The 19,601-nt window shown below is 34.0% G+C and overlaps 2 protein-coding genes across 3 annotated transcripts; one reads left to right on the top strand and one right to left on the bottom strand.

The window, feature by feature from the left end:
- Positions 1 to 359: 359 nt before the first annotated feature.
- Positions 360 to 6,001, bottom strand: LOC129320208 (uncharacterized). Its single transcript, XM_054965503.1, has 4 exons — positions 5,840 to 6,001; positions 5,446 to 5,622; positions 2,489 to 4,252; positions 360 to 674 (listed from the first exon to the last, which is right to left on the bottom strand). The coding sequence occupies exons 1-4, from the start codon at positions 5,852 to 5,854 to the stop codon at positions 639 to 641; spliced, it is 1,992 nt and encodes a 663-aa protein (XP_054821478.1). The 5' UTR covers positions 5,855 to 6,001; the 3' UTR covers positions 360 to 638.
- Positions 6,002 to 7,436: 1,435 nt separating this feature from the next.
- On the top strand, positions 7,437 to 12,410 carry LOC129320242 (pentatricopeptide repeat-containing protein At1g74850, chloroplastic). Of its 2 annotated transcripts, none has more exons than XM_054965583.1 (4): positions 7,437 to 9,606; positions 10,514 to 10,828; positions 10,909 to 11,016; positions 11,877 to 12,410. In XM_054965583.1, exons 1-4 carry the CDS (start codon positions 7,751 to 7,753, stop codon positions 12,208 to 12,210), a joined length of 2,613 nt encoding a protein of 870 aa, XP_054821558.1. In that variant the 5' UTR covers positions 7,437 to 7,750; the 3' UTR covers positions 12,211 to 12,410. The 2 variants fall into 2 exon arrangements, with proteins under 2 accessions (XP_054821558.1, XP_054821557.1); XM_054965582.1 differs by having other exon boundaries at positions 7,438 to 9,606; positions 11,874 to 12,410.
- The last annotated feature ends 7,191 nt before the right edge of the window (positions 12,411 to 19,601 follow it).

Genomic DNA, 19,601 nt, shown 5'->3' with positions numbered 1-19,601 from the left:
CATTATTCATTTATAAATTGTACATTTTCCTAAACATCTTATCATCCATATTAATATTAATATATTGATTATTATTATTGTAAAACCCTTTCTTATAATGAAATACCTATGAATATAATTCGTTTGTTAATATTTCTACTCCATTAACTCTTAAACCAATATATCCTAGACCCAAAAACTCCTACTCAAGATGAAAAGTCTAACTGCACCATGTGAGAAAGTTACGCTGTTCATGGCAGGTATTGCATGAGATAATCATCAACATATCAATATATTATATAAAAACTACGATAAATCATATGATTCATAATTCATGAATAATGTGACTCACCCTAGATTCTACGTCATGCATAGCAAAATAAATCGAGATAGCAAAATTTATATTCCAATCATTGAACTAAAGCTGGCCCAAGAAAGGACAGCAACAACATATGAAATTTTAAGGTCCACATAATGTAATGCTACCCAATTGCTGAAATGGCTAAAAATGTTGGAAAAGAAAATATATAGTGACAATGTTTTATTAACACATCCCACAGCCCTTGAAACAACACTTCCAGAAAGAACGGTTCAGTGGACTGTGCCTTGAATACTCTCAAAAGTCACTCTTGCTCAATCTGCTAGTAGCTTTAGGCCATCTACTGCCACCATTTCTTTTCAGACAAAGATATGAGCTGCACAACAAACTTGAATATGTTAAATTCTTTCCTCAAATTTAAGACAACGTTGAGCATCGTTTTGCAACTAGCCCAACTTGCAATGTCATTCATCATTCTAAAGCTTCAACAAGTGCACTTTTGCACAAACACTTCTAAAATTAAAGCAGAGTTAAATATGCCATTCCTTTTTAATCTTTGAGCTTATTAAATTATTTCAAAGCCAGGGAAGCTGGCTTCCACAGGAGATGGAATCCGTCAATATTCCTGATTCCTGCTATCACGCATGTTAGCACAGAACATTATACAACTGATTCAAACTCAAAACAGATGTAAAATAAGATTTTAATTCAAGCTCACAATTAAAATATCCAACAATGAGACTAAATGAATTTGATTCAATATTTAATGACTGGATACATTTTCAATTATAATTAAAGCTGAAAAAAATAATTAAACACATATTAACTACAAATTTGATAAGATGTTCCAAATCACGAGCTTTTTTAATAAAAATGTATTATATGTTTTGGAGGAACAGACAATCTAATAATTCTAGTAAAAACATGAGAAGACCACAACAACACTATGGAACCTTTTGTAGTTGAAAGTTCACATGATATGACAAAGGACCGCTTGGCCTGAAGTCAGAAACTCTAAGACAGCTTCCTAAAGAGTGTGCGCACATACTCTCTCTCTCTCTCTCTCTCTCTGTTTTTCTAACAGCCTGCTTCCCTCTATATAACTAACAATCAAAAGCAAGAGCTTGGAAAACTCAACATAAAACATTAAGAAACTCCTATTAAGTTTGACATGAAATGGATGATTTCCATCCACTAGAACCAGAATCTTGTGTTTCATCGTGCATAGAACAGGTGTAGATCTAAAGAAAGTGATAGACGAAAATTGAAGTTTCGTGGACTAAAATTTGTGAGCATGCTTCACAAACGTGCTAAATAACATTCCTGGATCTCAAGAATACTGCTGGAGAGAGCTGCTCAGGTACTTAAAAAATAGCTCAACAGCTACACTGGACGCCACTTGATTCTTTCATACATATAAATTTCTCTTTCATTATCTACTTTGCTGGCTACAATAATCTACCCCCCTGTGATTTGAACAAAAATTAACTTGCTCTCTAGTGCTTAAAATATCTCATTCAATTCCCCGATGGTTTGCTTTGTAATCGTAACCACTTAACCACCATTGGTATTATTGTTTATAATTTTAGCCAAAATAATTATGTTGAAGTTTAAACCAACGAACAATTTCACTGTTAGAAGTATGTGGTACCTATATCATAAACAATTTCAGTCTTTGAAGACTAATACTAAGATTAAATTGACAGTTCAATATTGAAACACTTCACCTGAACTCATCAATAGCTTTTGTACCATTTACCATTTTAACATTCAAGCGATCATTTTCATTAAAATTTGGGTGTATGATTCCGTATGGGGATCAAATAGTAATTGAACAAAGCACATGGGTGTCAAATAACGCACTTTGAATCACACAAGGACAAGTTGATTTTGGACGAAACTGCGTGGAGGTAAAATATAATGAACCCTTCGTCTTAATAAAATGGTCAACTATCGTCTACTGCTAACTAGGCATACCAACTTTAAACAAAGCTCATTCAACATCATCGTATCCCTTTTGCCTTTGGATCTCATAACTTCTACTAGGCTTAATCAATCTTTCAAATAAATTAACAGAGTAATTCATAGCCAAGTAATTTGCAACATGCACATGCAAGGGTGTAGAAACATGAACACATACCCAAAAGAGCAAAATAGAAAAACAAGCATTTGCAAAAATATAGGACAAACCTGACGAGCAACTTGTGCTAAACGCCGGCTATCCCTGGATGATTCTGTGATTGTGCAAGATTTGTGAGCCTCCATGTGACCATCCCTAGATGAATTGGTAATCGTGCAAGACTTGTGAGGCTCCACATGACCATCCCTAGATGATTTGCTGATTACGTAAGACTTGTGAGGCTCCAAATGACCATCCATAGATGATTGGGTGATTGTGCAAGACTTGTGAAGCTCCAAGTGACCATTTTGCATCTCTTGAGACTGTCCTTTCAAATTACTCGAACAATCCACATCAGAGCTGCTTAGAGACTCCCTCTTGCGTTTTCTTTGGAATGTGTACTTGATAAACCTATCATTTACAGGTTGAGAAGAAACTTTCTCATCTGAATCAGATACTTTTAGACCTAGTGTATCAGATGACTCATTAGCTCCCTCAACATCTGCTCTGCAAGTTGGAATCTCCAAACTTTCAGCAGACAAACTCTCTTGTCTGGTCAAGTCTGATTTATCCAAAAGTTCCTTATCATCCTTAATTTTGTTCCATGCACAGCAAGTTTTAAGGAATACTTCTTCTATTTCAGCATCCTTTTGTGATTCTGACTGCTCTGTCATTGAAATTGTGTCAGTAGGTTCTCTAGATGAAGCAGATATCATATTCTTCTGAGCTTCATTTTCACATAATATGGAACAGTTCTCCCTTGATGGATCATTATTGTCATATGGAGAATTTTTTGTGCAAGAAATATAAGATGGTTTATTGTCATTATCATTAATTCTCCTCTTTTTTCTACAAATTGGCACTTCAACTAATGGTTCCTCTTTCACAGCATCATTTTGAGACACTGACTCCTCCGTCACTACAGTTAGATCATGAGATTTATCTGCTTCCATGATCTGGTGTGAACAAGATCTAGATTGAACCAGCTCACTTTTCTGTTTTGTTTCTTTATTTCTAAAAAATGACACTTCAACTAATGCTTCCTCTTTTACAGTATCATTAGGAGTGACTGACTCCTCAGTCACTGCAGCTGTGCCATGGGGTTTATTTGTTTCCATGACCTGGTGTGGGCATGATCTAGATTGAACAACCTCCCATTTTGGGTTGGTTTCCTTGTTTCTGCAAAATGACACGTCGACATGATCAGCATTTGCATCAACCACTTTAAGTTCATCTGGTTTCTCCACTTCAAAGATATTATCAGTTTCAGTATTAGTTGTTATAGAAATGACTTCACCTTCATCTCCTCTAACTATTGCTTCATTCTGTACATCATCCACATTTCCTGAAAGAGATAAATTTCCATCAAACAGGCTCCTTTCAAATGCACGTATTCTCTGTGTGCAACCATTTCTGTAGAGCTCAGGCTCTTTCCTCCTAATGACTATGGAAGCAAAATCTGGGTTATGAATGTAGCAGCAGTTCTTATGATCATGTGACACACAGCACATGTTGATTTCCTTTGTTCCATTTAGAGTTGAATTTCTAGTGTTGAAAGTTGCAGCAGATTCAAACTGTGAAGCTGGGACAGAATATATTGATTCATAAGTGTAAAGCCTGTCCTGTAATTGTTTTTCCTCAGCTGCATTTTCACCTTCTATGTTTTGCTCAAATGGGGGATGAATCTGGTTGATTCTAACCTTCTCCAGTTCAGCCTGTACTTCTCTTAACTCTTCCCTGAGGTCTCTAACTATGTCCTCAGCTTCCTGGAGCTGTGCTTCAAGCTCCTCAATTTTCTTCTGCTGACTCAAGGATGTCATCTCAGCTTCTCTAACCTATGAATTAGCCATATGTTAAAACAAAACAGGAAATAAAGACAATGTTCAAAATGATTTAACTTATGTACATCCCCCTCCCACCCCAAAAAGGGACGAGTATGCTCACAATGTTGAGGGCCTATATAGAGACTGTCAAAACAGCCTGTGCAGGTCAGTTGAAATCAGGGGCCAACATTCATTCAACAAAACAAATATAAAACTCCCAAGGTCGGCTCTTGAACAAGCCTACCACATAAGAGGGTCTAACACAAGAAAATGAAACATACAGACAATTATATCACATCTATGGATTCATTTTCTTCCTGGTTAATCTGAAAGTTAAAATGAATTTTCAGCATTCCTCAAATAGATACCAAATGAAGGTTACAATGACTGATTGTGTTAAAGAAATATACATAAAGTTATGGACATTGGACAGGTAGGAAATTCTAATGGAGCTAGTTGTTCTATCTGACAGTGAATCATAAGCAAATAATATGCCTTGTCAAATTTATGTTGATTGCATTCTAATGACCATTAAAAGCTTCATATCATAGCTCTTGTAAACATAATCCTGAAATTTACAGATGGCCAGAGTGTGAGTTTTATTAAACTCTTCATATCATAGCTCTTGTAAACATAATCCTGAAATTTACAGATGGCCAGAGTGTGAGTTTTATTAAACTCCTTAGTTCACTGATAACACAAAGGAGACAGGTTAGAGATGATATTAACGGAAGGACTAGTTAAACTTACATAATATTCTCGTTCAACTATAATCATTGCAAGTAACCCACATTTCAAATAAGCATAAGGTAATTAAAAACTCGGTAAAGAAAACCATCAGCCTTCACCATCCAAATTCTGTCAAGCAATCTTTTTTTCCTCACTCGGTGATCATCATCGCTTGAACTTGAGAGTGGAAGTTTAACTTTTCATTCTTATAAAGAAAACCAAAAATTCCAATCAATGACACAATAATCAGCGCCAGAACTAACCCGGGAAATGGAAAGATCATATTTTTCAGAATCAAGAAAGAACTCAAACCAAAACCACTTCACAAAACATAAGTAGGGGAAACCCCAGCCAAGTCTCCGAACCAACAACTCAATCAAGAAGTTAAGGAGAACGAAAGAAAAGAACAAACATTAAAGAAGAAAAGGAAAACAACAGAAATGAGAAGCAACCCCATTAGAGGATCATGATTATACCTTAGAATCCAACATTTGTTTGAGCCTTTGAAGCATCCGAAGCGCTTCTTCTTTAGTCGAAAGAAGCTCCCGCTGAAACCTCACAGCTCTCCTCTCGGATGACATGATACGCGCGGCCGCTTCCTTGGCCGTATTGAGTATTATATCCGCGTAGGCCTTCTTCAACGCCGTCAATTTCTGTTTAAAATGACAAAACACCCTTCATCAAAACAAACCCACATCCCAAAAGTCACACACCACCCAACGGAAAACACTAGAGAATATCGAAGGCGATCTTCATTCAAAATTTTTCCACCAAATTTTGCCCGAAGAGAGGAGCGAAAAAACGAAAGGAAAAGAAAAAAGAAGGCCTCGTTCACTTGAAAAGAAGCGAAGGCAGAGCAACAACTCATACCTCGGAATCCTCCATTAATGTCTAATGCATAGAGAAGGGGTAGTTGGTGGTGGTGGGTTCTTGACAAGGAGAAGGGAAGGAGAAGGAAGTTTCTGTTTTTCTATTGCGCTTTGAAGCAAGGAGCAGCAGTAGCAGGAGGGGGAGCTGTCTGTTAGGACTTAGGAACGGAAAGCCCCACCTCGTATGACTAGAATGCCCTAGTCGTTCACCTTATTATTACGAAACTACCACGTCAGAAGACAAACCGGGTAACACCGGCGCAGTTGAGACAGGGTGGCCCACCGAATCTGACGTGGATGAATACGAGCGATGAACGTGGACGTTTCGGCGTTAACCGTTTCGATGGGATGTGAAAAAAAGTAAAATAATGTTGGCCCAAAAAAAAAAAAAATAATAAACAAAATAAAAGTGGGAAAATGCGTTGGGAAGCGTGGCTTGACAGTTGAGTTGGGGCTTAGCCCTTAGCCTCTTCCTTTGTCAGTCAGACTCAGTGGTCGTGAAACGGACGAGCGGATCTTTCGTCCTCTTCTCTTTTTCTAATTCTTCACCTAAATCCTCTTCTCCTTCCATCGCGGTTTCAATGCAATGTTTTTATACATCGAACTTTTTACCCAGTCACTGTACATTTGTGGGAAAATTTTTTTTACAGTTTTTTCTTTTGAAGATATTCGTATAGATTGCAATAACACACACACACACACAGAGCGCACTTGATTAATCAGACTCACTTTACCAACCTATTGTGCCGTTCCGTCATGGACCTAGCCTCAATAAGAACAACAAATAATTTTACAAAGAACTGAATGCCCACATTCATGCAAAATTACAGGACAAAAACATAAGAAGTTAATCCATCAAGAGTCAAACCTTTTTTTGGCCAATAATGAATCAAATTAACCTTAAAATAATATCCCTTTCCTTTAAAAATGTAAAGTATTTTTTGAGAAGTTAAATGTTAAAAAATATAAGATATTTTTTATTTTTTTAAGTGTAATTATTATTTTTTTAAATGTACCTATTAATAATAACTTTATATTTATTATAGGTTGTTTAATAAGGATAAATATGAAAAGATATGATTTGTTAAAAAGTAAGTAAATACTTTATTGATGGGTGAAATTTAATTAAAAATACCTTACATTTTTTAATAGAGAAAGTATGTTTTATATTTTTTTTTCCTTGTTGATTATAAATATTTCAACGTCAAGCAAACAACCCAGAACATTAAATCTCATATATCAATCCTTCAAGTTAAATTTTCTTCATTTAAAAGCCGAAACCGTAGATGCCACCGAGAAGGAAGCACCAAGACGGAGATAAAAAACGTGCAAAACAGAGGGAGGGAGGGAGGTATAGAATAACTACAGAATGCAGAGATAGTTTTCTCCCGCTTAACTGCATTTGTTTGAAAATCCGTTAGTGTCACATGATTCGTACCCAAACCCAACATGCCTGTTCTCGATGTCTTTCCTGGCCCATTTCCTCATTCTCACAGGCTAAGACTGTCCGGGTCACGTAACCCGATTTATTGACCCATTTGTACGCCTGCCCCGTTCGACCGTTATCCGCCAAAAACAAACACGTGGCCTTCCTCTTGCCCCATCTTCTTCGGTTCTCCCAGTTCCACCTTCTCCTGAGAATTCCGCTGAACAAAGCTTGAGAGATTTAGCAACAGTTCATTCTTCGTCGAAGTTTTCAATTCACCTTCTTTCTGTCCAACTGAATTCGCTGTCGACATCTTCTTCATTGCTATGTATTCAAAAAAAAATTCACACCTCAAGTTTCGACGAGAAGCTGAAGTAATCACTTGAAAAACAAGAGGGATTTCACTTCATTGCCGACCTGGTAATGTTTACTCAATAGCACTGCTTACAAATTTCTTCCAAAGCTTATGCGAACTGGTTGCAAAAAATGTCCCTTTCGCATTCGCTCTCTGTACCCAATCCTTCCCCTTTCTCCACTAGGCTGCTCAAACCCTACCAGAACTTCCGCAAATTCTCTTTCATCTCTAAAACCCAAGGCTTTCTATTCCATCGGAGACTCCTCTCCGGTGGCCGGGTATTACAACTTGAACCCTCGAAGGCCAGAGCGAAGGCCAGAGAACTTGTCCTCGGTAACCCCTCGGTGACGGTAGAGAAAGGCAAATACAGCTACGATGTTGAAACGCTAATCAACAAGCTCAGCAGCCTGCCTCCCCGAGGCAGCATTGCTCGGTGTCTAGACTCCTTCAAGAATAAACTCTCCTTGAATGATTTTGCCTTAGTATTCAAGGAGTTCGCGCAGCGAGGCGATTGGCAACGCTCGCTGCGTCTTTTCAAGTATATGCAGCGCCAGATATGGTGTAAGCCCAACGAACACATCTATACCATTATGATTACTTTGTTGGGCAGGGAATGCTTGCTCGATAAATGCAGCGAGATATTCGACGAGATGCCTAGCCAAGGTGTACCTCGGAGCGTCTTCTCTTACACGGCTGTTATCAATGCCTATGGGAGAAACGGTCAGTATCAGACTTCCCTGGAGCTTCTGGATAGAATGAAAAAAGAGAGGGTTTCACCGAGCATATTGACTTACAATACGGTGATAAATGCTTGTGCTAGGGGTGGGTTGGATTGGGAGGGATTGTTGGGGTTGTTCGCTGAAATGAGGCATGAAGGCATACAGCCGGATGTTGTTACTTACAATACTTTGCTTAGTGCCTGTGCTAATAGAGGCCTAGGTGATGAAGCTGAAATGGTGTTTAGAACCATGAATCAAGGTGGGATAGTTCCTGATATAACAACGTACAGTTATCTTGTGGAGACATTTGGGAAATTGAAAAAACTCGAGAAGGTTTCAGAGCTTCTTAGAGAAATGGAGTCTGGGGGTAATTTGCCAGATGTAACATCTTATAATGTACTATTAGAAGCCCATGCACGGTCAGGTTCCATCAAAGAGGCAATGGGCGTGTTTAGGCAGATGCAGGGAGCAGGTTGTGTGCCAAATGCAGCAACGTATAGTATTCTGTTGAATTTGTATGGAAGGCATGGGAGGTATGATGATGTTCGTGACCTTTTCCTTGACATGAAAGTGAGCAACACGGACCCAGATGCCAGCACTTATAACATCCTCATACAGGTCTTTGGGGAGGGTGGATATTTTAAGGAGGTGGTTACTTTGTTTCACGATATGGTAGAGGAGGATGTTGAGCCAAATATGGAGACTTACGAGGGTTTGATATTTGCTTGTGGGAAGGGAGGGCTTCATGAAGATGCCAAGAAGATTCTACTTCATATGAACAAGAAGGGAATAGTGCCAAGTTCTAAGGCTTACACTGGGGTAATTGAAGCATATGGACAAGCTGCACTATATGAGGAGGCTCTGGTTGCATTTAACACCATGAATGAAGTGGGAAACAGGCCAACTATTGAAACCTACAACTCACTAATTCACACATTTGCAAGGGGCGGACTGTACAAGGAATCAGAAGCAGTTTTATTGAGGATGGGTGAGTCTGGTGTACCACGTGATGTGAATTCATTCAATGGTTTGGTTGAAGCTTTCAGGCAAGGGGGTCGATATGAAGAAGCTGTGAAAGCTTATGTTGAGATGGAAAAGGCAAACTTTGATCCTAATGAGGTGACACTTGAAGTTGTTTTAAGTGTGTACAGCTCTGCTGGTCTTGTTGATGAGAGTGAGGAACTCTTTCAAGAAATTAAAGGTTCAGGAATACTGCCCAGTGTCACATGCTACTGTATGATGTTGGCTCTCTATGCAAAGAATGAGAGGTCAGTGTTCTGTCATCTTAAAGATATTGATGTACTTCTTTGTTACTCAAATTTGAAGCTATAACGCCAAACCATGACTGAAGGAAGTTTCCATGATTAAGCATGTGAAAATAATCAATTAAACTTCACATAGGATAACACTAATTAAAGTGGCGCATATTTGAGTGAACTAATGGTATGCAAGGATTTCCTCTGTGATTGCAACTAAACATGTGTAATTGGTCTGTGAAATTCAGAAAGAAAGAAAGAAAGAAAGAAAGAGTGAAAGAAAGTGTTTATCTGAAACTTCTTTCTGGCCTGCATTTACGACTTGTTTTACTGATCATGAATTCTCAATTTGATTGTGGGAGCTGGCGCCCAGAAAAAGATGGCATTGAAAAAATTCACTTGAAATGTGATTTGCATCTGAACTCAAAACGGATAATTGTTTTCGTGACTTTGTTATCCAATTTGTTTGATTTCAGGTAGTTTGTTTAATGATTAATGGCATTTGGTGTTGCAATAGTGATGGGGCATTTGAGAATACGTTTTGACACTATAACATAAAAGAAATCAAGTATGGATTCTCCTGTGTATTGATTTAATCAATTGTCATGCTCTTGCTTTTTTAATTCTTCCAACTGTGGCTCTCTTTCTCAATTTTGCCTCTTTGTGTTTGCTATTTGGTTCTTTTGTATTGGTCAGGTATGGCCAAATTCAACGTGCACCCTAAATTTAAATTTGCTGTTGTGCATTTTACTTCTAACTAGATTGTGGGGCCTATGTTTTGTGTGAGTCTAAAGTAAGCCACACTATTCATGGTTCATGAGCAGTCTGACATTTTATAGATTTTATATTATTCATAGATATGTAAATGCCTCATCTAGCTTGGTTATTTAATCTTACCTTTCCAGCTTCTTGCTTCCAGGTTGAATGATGCCTATGATCTACTTGATGAGATGATCACAATGAGGGAATCAGACATCCATCAAGTGATTGGCCAGATGATCAAGGGAGATTATGATGATGACTCTAATTGGCAGATTGTTGAGTATGTCTTGGACAGACTTAACTCTGAAGGATGTGGATTGGGAATGAGGCTTTATAATACACTTTTAGAAGCTCTATGGTGGCTGGGCCAGAAAGAAAGGGCTGGAAGAGTGCTCAATGAAGCATCAAAACGAGGGCTTTTCCCTGAGCTTTTCCGTAAAAGCAAACTAGTGTGGTCTGTGGATATACACAGGTATAATGGGAAACAATTCTTCCTAAACTTTGTACATTTTGATGAACTTATCTGATGCCTTAAGTTTGACCTTCTTGCAGGATGTGGGAAGGAGGTGCATTAACAGCGCTGTCAATTTGGTTGAACAATATGCAGGAGATGTTCATGAGTGGCGAGGATCTGCCTCAACTTGCAACAGTTGTTGTGGTGTAAGTTGCTTTGGGGACTAAACTTATTCATTCGCTCTCTTTCATTTTCTACAAAACTTAACAGGGTTTACAAAACCAAAAGAGACATGGCAATCATGACTGCTCTGCTCAGTATCATAATGACCTTGTTTGGCCAAATTGATTTCCAATTGAAAACAATGCTTGAGTTGGGTTATGCGTCAACCAAGTCTAGGCTTGAATAGGAAATAGCAATTTCCATATTTGTTCAACTGTTGTAGTACAATAAATTGGCATCACCCATTGGTCTCTCTACTTTTCATTCCTATGGTATCTCTGCTTGCCTTGATCCATGGATATAAGGATCACTGGATTTATTCATTCACCTCATTTTATTTGGAGTCAGTCCAAAGTTGGTCTGCATTACTAGCATGAAGCGAATGCAACTTCTAATGGCAAGGCTATAATGGGCAGCAAAATGAAGTTTGGCAAGGGTTACATTTGGGCTGTCAATGATGAAAATTAGTCAGTGTCTTCCATGAAGATGTTTCAATGATGAAAATTATTTAGAAAAACACCCTTCAATAAACATGATTGTCTGAATCAACCTTTTTTATTCTTAAATCTGGAGTTCAATGGTTCTGGTGTAACAATGGTGCGAAATATTAGGTGTGCATTTGACCCGCCAAGATTGTTTATGGATGGATTTGATCAACATAGATCCAGCAATCAACTTTATCAATGCTACACGTGTTTTCTTTTATTATCTAATAGTATGCTTGGGCGTTGCATTGATCTGCATATCCTCTTTACTATAGAGTTTGAAAATATAGTTTTTTTTTTTTTTAATGTCATCTGACTTGTACAGTGAGCATTCTAACATTGCCATATATGATCAGTAGGGGCCAAATGGAACAAAGTGCAGTTGCCCAAGATTATCCTATTGCGAAGGCTGCCTTTTCATTTCTGCAGGAGATTTCATCCTCCTTAACATTTGCTGGATGGAACAAAGGTCGAATCATCTGCCAGCAGTCACAGCTGCGGCGAATTCTGTCTGGCACTGAATCATCTTCAAAAAGGGTGAAAAAAGATAAATTAATAACTCTAAGTAACACTCCTTTAACTCTTACGGGAGGAAAAACCTCCAAATCGGGTGTGCAGACTGGTAAAGTTAATACTTTTGATTCTAGAACAGAAACTAGTTCAAGAACAGAGCTTCTAGCTGGTGCGGTTTAAAGAAATAGGAAATACATTGAATGCTTTCCATTCCATGGGCTGTTATGTTTGACTACAAATGAAGATTAGGGCACAAATTTGTTAAATTAAGTTCCTAGGCAGGCAGGCTGTCAGCTTGCCAAAATTTTGGCATATAAAATTTTCAAGGTCCCTGAGCAAAGTTCAGCCAGCTATGACCATCAATCTTGACTATTATAGTATATTGATTTCCTGCGTTTAGATGCATATTGAGGAGAAATGTTTTACCCGTATAGTCATTTGTTTAATTTTTATATGCGATTGTATACATTGGCAATGTTTGAACAAAGTCTTAAACATATTCAATAGGCTCAGTCACTCAGAAGCTGAACAAAGAATAAAGGAATCAGAAATTACAACTTAAAAAAAAAAATCAAAGGGGAAGACAGGTTCTGGAAGAAATTACAGCTGTTGGTTGCAGTTCACTTGATTGTATCCATCATTTCAATAATTTGCCAAGGATGGATTGTGACGCCCTGCATTATTCCTGAGGATCACCCACGAATCTTATGATGTAGCTAGAATAATATTTATTCCTAAATTATCAGAGGGCTTAATCAAATTACAAAGTGTTCAGGTATCATGATGAACTTCCCGTGCGAGAAATACTTAAGTAGATTGAGTGTATCAAATTATTTATAATTTATTTAATTAAAATGTTTTAAGTAATCTAAATAAAATTTTATATAATATTTTTTTAATTAATTTTTATTTTTATAACATAATACATATTTGATTTTTTTTTTCTACCTATTATCATTAATATCATAATTATATTTAATGCTATTCAAATGTCATGTTTTTAATTGAATACACTATAAATGACATGATACATCTAGTATATTTAAATATTTCTCCTTGCCGTTGCAATCTAATTGCATGATTTTTGTTTACAATATTAAAAGACTTCATCAAATTGAGGAATATCCATAATTTGCACTCAAGGGGTCATGAAGTTTCGTTGACCATAGGATTTGGTGGGCATGGAAGATATTTCTATCGTGCGGCCAACATATTATAGTTGTAAAGCGATTCTGTCACTAAATTACATCTGGATTTTCTATAAAATACCAAGATGGAGTTGAATGAAATTATGAAAGAGATAATGATAGAAAAAAATACTTATCTTCTCTGTATTTTGTAGTTGAACATGAAAATGGGCGAATCTTTTCTTTCTTTGGCCAAGAAGTTATATTAATAGGAAGGGGTAAATATTATAATTATCAAATTACAATATCTGTGTGTGTGCTTTGTTGGTGTGAATAAGGAATAATCAGTCTGAAACTGACGTAGCTGTCATTAACCCACTTTTACAGGCTTTCGGCTCTAACTTATTTAATTCAAACCCTTCAGGGAAACAAAAGGAACTAAAGCTTCTGCAAAAGTTGGAATTCCAACTTACTTGTGAAGGAAAAATGAGCAAAATATAGTAAAGCTTGGACGTGCAAGTAGCAGTATACCAATTTAAAACGCCATCTGCATCAAACCCCATTCCTTTTTTACTCTTTCCCTTAACTCCAATCATCCCCTAATTCTCCATCATCAACAATCCGTTGCTTAATGCTTTTTTTTTTTCCTCTCGCCAAGAGACATTCGTAGACCTTCTATTGTATCAGAAAACAACCGTATTAACATACCGGTGTTCTTTTTAACATGTTTAAATCGTAATAGTTTAACAGTGCGTCATACAATTCAAATAATCGATCTCGTGAGTTCATGTAAACTTTTTGAATTCATTATAGTGTTGGTATCAAAAGTTGCTTCGCCTAAAACTTGGTTCAGAAGCAAATGTATGTAGTAGTTGCAATCTGTACCGCATGAAAGGATACATTATATCATCAGCACTTTTCTCGCTTGCTTTTAGCGCTCGGACGCCGCCCATGTTTGCATTTAATGTATGCATTGTGTTGCATGCAAGTCACTGTGGTCAAATATCCTCATTTTCTTTGAAGCTAAGGAATAACTTTTCAGTTTACACAAGAATCCACCCATCTACCATAATTACTATATATATATATATATATATCGACGATTCATCTTTATGGATGCAGTTTGCAGTAAGAAAAGAAAGCAAACTAAATAATGGAATGCAAAGAGAGATCAGCCAGCTGATTCGTAAAGGAAGGAAAGGGGCTTTTAGGCTAATGGTTTGAGCCTGATGACTTGAGTGAGCGAGAGAGAGAGAGAGAGAGAGAGAGAGATTAGTGATTGAAGTTGATGTTTGTGTGTATAACCTTTTTGTAATAAAAGCGCAGAAGGTTGGTGAGCTTCCACGCCCACGCACAGGCCATTCAAAGAGGGAAAAGTCATTAGTAAACTTCACTTTTGTACGATTCATTCACAATCCTCAATCGTTGGCTAGCTTAACCTGATCTTGCTTTAATCTGGATATCTTTATCTTTCTGATTCGTTTCATTTTGCACCAAAATTCCCTGTAAAAAGGCATTCAAGTACCAGAGATTTAACGTTAATTAGTGGCTATCCAGTTCCTATCAAAAGGCTATGTATACAGGAAAATTGATTTGTAAACGTAGCTGTCCAAGAATCAATCATTCAACCATACATAATCACACACTTCTTTTTCTTTTTTCCTTTTTTTTGTTATGTGATTTTTATTATAGTATAAGAAAATTAATTAAATCAAACAGACTGGGTGGAAAAGGTGAAGAAATTTTGGGTGGTTTATAAAATAGGGAATAGAAAAAAAGCAGAGAAGTGAAGATGATGGAACCCCACAAAGTCTTTTCTGACCCTTATCCTCCATTCCCATTATCACCCCACCACTAAAGCTAACCATTCATTCATTCATCCATCAATAATGTACATTAAAAAAGTGTATTCATGTCTGCTGATATAACCTAATTCTATTTAAAAAAAAAAAATATCCCCGTTAAATAAATAAAAAACTTTTCGGTAGATATAACGCATCCATTAATCGGCTTATTAACCATATACGATTAATGAATAATGATTTGCCCAAAAAAACAAGTGTTTCAAATGATAATTAAGATTTACCTTTTTTTTTCTTTTATTTTCATTATCTTATCTGATACATATAACATTATCAGGGCAGATGTTAAAATTGTCATACCTTACATCTCAAATGATGAGATTTACTTTTTTATGTAATATCGTCTACACCTATTAAACATAAGGTGCTCTTTTTATTAAAAAAATATATGGCATTTTTAATCGAATATCATCCCCTAATAAAATAGTTACCTACTTTTTAACTAACCTTATTTTTTTCATATTCACCCTTATTAAGTACCCTATGATAAATATAAAGTTATTATTAATAGGAACACTTTTGAAAGAAATAATAATTATACCTCAAAAGATTAAAATATCTTATATTTTTTAACTTTCAACTCCTCAAAATCTTATTTTTTGAATGGAGGGAGTATACTGTATGTTTAAGCGGACAAATCCTTTTTATTAGAGCTAACAGTTGCTAGTAAAAAGACAAAATCTATTGCACAAATTTTAATGAAATTTTATTAATTTTTTGTGCTTGCTAATTTCAATTTTTGGCATACCAATAAATTTCTTAACTCATAGTGATCTCTAACTAATTTAAGTTGGATTTGACTGCATCAGAATATTCGTTTATAATTTTTTTTTTCACATGCAAGACTCAAACATAAAACAAAATCAGAATAAAAATAATGTTACCGTAAGCTTTTAAAAATAACCATAAACAAATAAATAATACCCGTGTCACTTAAATATATCTAAATGTCTTACCCTTTTGCTGCTAATTAAGTATAAGAGTTAAATAGCAATTGCACTGTTGGATTACAGGTTTAGAAGCATTGAGACTCTAAATTTATTTTTGATATAATATTTTCCTTTAACTTAATTTTAAAAATGTTACAATGTTTCTTTACTGTTAACAAAAATTAAATTTCACCCTTAATTGATTAGAAAATTATAGAAAAGGATATCAAAATTTACAGAAAATGAAAAAAAATTATAAAAAATGACCCAAAATTATAAGCAAGCATCCAAAAAAATATAAAAATGATTAAGAATTATTTTTTGTAATTATTTAAAAAAATTTACTTCCTCCATTCAAAAATATAAAGCATTTTTTGAGGAGTTAAATGTTCAAAAATATAAAATATTTTTAGTCTTTCGAGGTGTAATCATTATTTTTTTTCAAAAGTGCTCATATTGATAATGACTTTATATTTATTCTAGAGTGTTTAATAGGGATAAATATAAAAAGATAGAATTAGTTTGAAAGTAAACAACTATTTTATTGGGATAAAATTTGATTAAAAATACTTTATATTTTTGAACAAAAGGATTATAATTTTTTAATCAACTAATAGTTAAAGCCAACATTTATTAATAGTGAAAGTAATATTGCATCATTTTTAAAAATTAAAAAAATATTATACTAAAAATGGGTTGATTTCAGATATTTCTGAATCAATCATTTATGAGTAAAATTCTCATTTAACCCTTCTAATTATAACTGAGGGGCCAGGCCTTTGTCATAAATTCTAGTTTTCAAATAAAATGTATAACGCGATGGAAATATGTAGGTAGGAAATAAAAAGGATCTTGATAATGCGTCCTTGACTGGTAACATGTGCGGATCAAATTGTCTCCCTTGTCTTCCCACCTACGTATGTATACTCTTTTTATTTAAAAATATAAAATATTTTTTTAAAAATTAAGTATTTAAAAATATAAAATATTTTTATTTTTTTAAAATATAATTATTATATTTTTTAAATATTTTTATAATTTTATATTTATTATGGGGTATTTAATAAAGATAAATATAAAAATAAAATTAATTAAAAAATAAATAATTATTTTATTAAAAGATAAAATTTAATTTAAAATATTTTATATTTTTAAATAAAGAGAATATTATATTATGTTAGTGATGCCCTGCATGACAATTTGGATTTTGTAAATTTGGACAAAAATTTCGAAGCCAGGACTTCAACCAATTACTTGTCTTTTCTCATAAGCAATTAATGAAGTCACTTTCAATATCCTCACAGCCCTTTTTTTTAACAATAAAAAAAATATCATTCAAAAATTGTTAAAGTAATTTAATATCAAACAAGTGCCAATAAATTTTAAATATTATTATAAGATCATGGCGCTAACTTAAAAATAATTTTAGATAAAAAATTATAATACCTTTTTTTTTTTAAATTATCAATTAGTGAATGATTTTTTATTGAAACTCGATATACACTTGTCCTTTCTCATAACTAAATTCTTTTAGATTATTAAACTTGTTAATTAGTGAATAAATTTTTATTAAATATAAATAGGTATCTGTTAATTAACAAATGACTTATTGTTAAATATAAGTGAATATTTTTTAATTAATAAATGACTATTTGTTAAAATATAATATTACTTATCATTTTCCTCAATCAAGTTCTTTCAATTTTTTAAACTTATCAATTAATAATAATTTATTATTAAATATGAATGAATATTTATTAATTAATGAATGACTACTTGTCAATTAATAAAAAAATAAGGGTATTATAGTTTTTTTTTCCATCTAAACTTATTTTCAAATCAATCTCATGATCCTACAGTGATATTTCATTATCGTTTAATCTTTATTTGATATTAAATTGTGTCAAAGATCCTTAAGTGATATTTTTTTCAATTAAAAATCTATATCCGTATGCTTATTTAAATATATAGAAAGTGACAATGTTTATAAATTGTGAATATTGTGACTTGATATGTAAACTTTTCTGAAGCACACGAGTCCTACTATCCTATTTTATGTTGTTCATAGACTAAAATATATGTATTATGTTGCATAGAATATATGAAAGAAATGATATTATTTATTTACTGACATAATAATATACTTCTTTCATAAATTACATTATATAACACCCCCCCCCCCCCAACACACACACACAGAGACAGAGAAAAGCATATCGATTAGCTGGTTTACGGCCAAGACTTTATAAACAGAGGGCTAACAAATAATTTAATTATAACTGCAACTGCAAGTAGTACTATTCTATTAATAAACTCATAGTGCTGATCAGGATGGTGTTATTTAATAATAATCAGGATTATGCGCAGATATATCTAATGTCAATCGGAGTTAATTTAAAGACCAAAATTCAACTGAAAACAATTATATTAAAATTTTTGTAAATTATTCAGTCAATGAAATTTTTTATCTTGCACTTATAAACTTTTTGTGTAGTTTAAATTTAAAAAATTACAAATGACGCTAACTTTTAATCCTTAAAAAGAATAATAAATATTTAAAATAATTTAAGAATTTAGATTGTCCGGACAGATTAAACCAAGTTGGCGAGGCCAATATATGTATTTAATTTTCTTAACTTTTAATTTATTTTGACAAGTCAAATCGTGTTATTTACGATTGATGACACACACTTATATATTCAACAAATTATGCAAAACCATGCAATTAGATTTGTAAATATGTGAAACAGAAACATGAAAATTTAAATATTTAAATTAAAATTTATTAAAATAAAATATACTTGTTCAACTGCACGTGGCCTAGATGCCATTCAACTAGAAATGTTTAGCTTCTACCTGTTCAGATTGGCTTGATATCGTTTCAATCATATTAAGACAGGTCTCGTCCCAATTTGAAAACAATCGAGATGAGATTTTGCTAGATGAAATAAGAAAGGGTTCGAAATGGGACGGGACACGAGATTACTATAACGTCCCGTCCCGAATATTATATATATTATTTTTTATTTTTAAAATATACATTAAATATATTGATTGTATTAGTATAACTGATATTTATTAATTATATCAATTATAATGTCAATATTTGCAATTCTTATATAAAACTAAAATTTTTTATATCAATAATTTTATTGACATGAAGAAACATGACGATATCTTTCTTTATAATATATTAATATATTAATATATTAATACAATTTATTTTTATAGTTATCTATTTAATAACTTTTATTTATACTGTACTTTTTGTTTTATTTTTGAAAGAGTAATTAGCTTAGCACATCTTAAGTAAAGTAGAAGAATAATGATTTGATGTTGTGCTTGGCTGTTGCTACTCTTATTGCCTAAAGATCGCTTGTAATTGTTATCATAATGTGTAGTTATGATTAATATAATTCAATAATTGACTTTAAATTGTTGGGATTTATGTACTTATGTTGTTTTGATTTTAAATTTAATGAATGTTATTATTCAGATCTTTATTTGACATTTTTTTATTTATTGGGACGGCGGAACGTTCCAATCTAGTCCCGATTCCTAACAGGACAAAACGATTTTTAGAATGGGACGGGATATGAGACAAAAATTCAATTCGATCTTTTTTTCGAGACGGGACTTGTCCCATGAACACT

This window comes from Prosopis cineraria, unplaced genomic scaffold, assembly GCF_029017545.1.
Source record: "Prosopis cineraria cultivar Desert tree isolate PC_DT_omini unplaced genomic scaffold, ASM2901754v1 PC9, whole genome shotgun sequence".
NCBI classification, from domain to species: Eukaryota; Viridiplantae; Streptophyta; class Magnoliopsida; order Fabales; family Fabaceae; genus Prosopis; species Prosopis cineraria.
The sequence above is the reverse complement of the archived record's forward strand: the minus strand, read 5'-3'. Positions and strand labels throughout refer to the sequence as shown.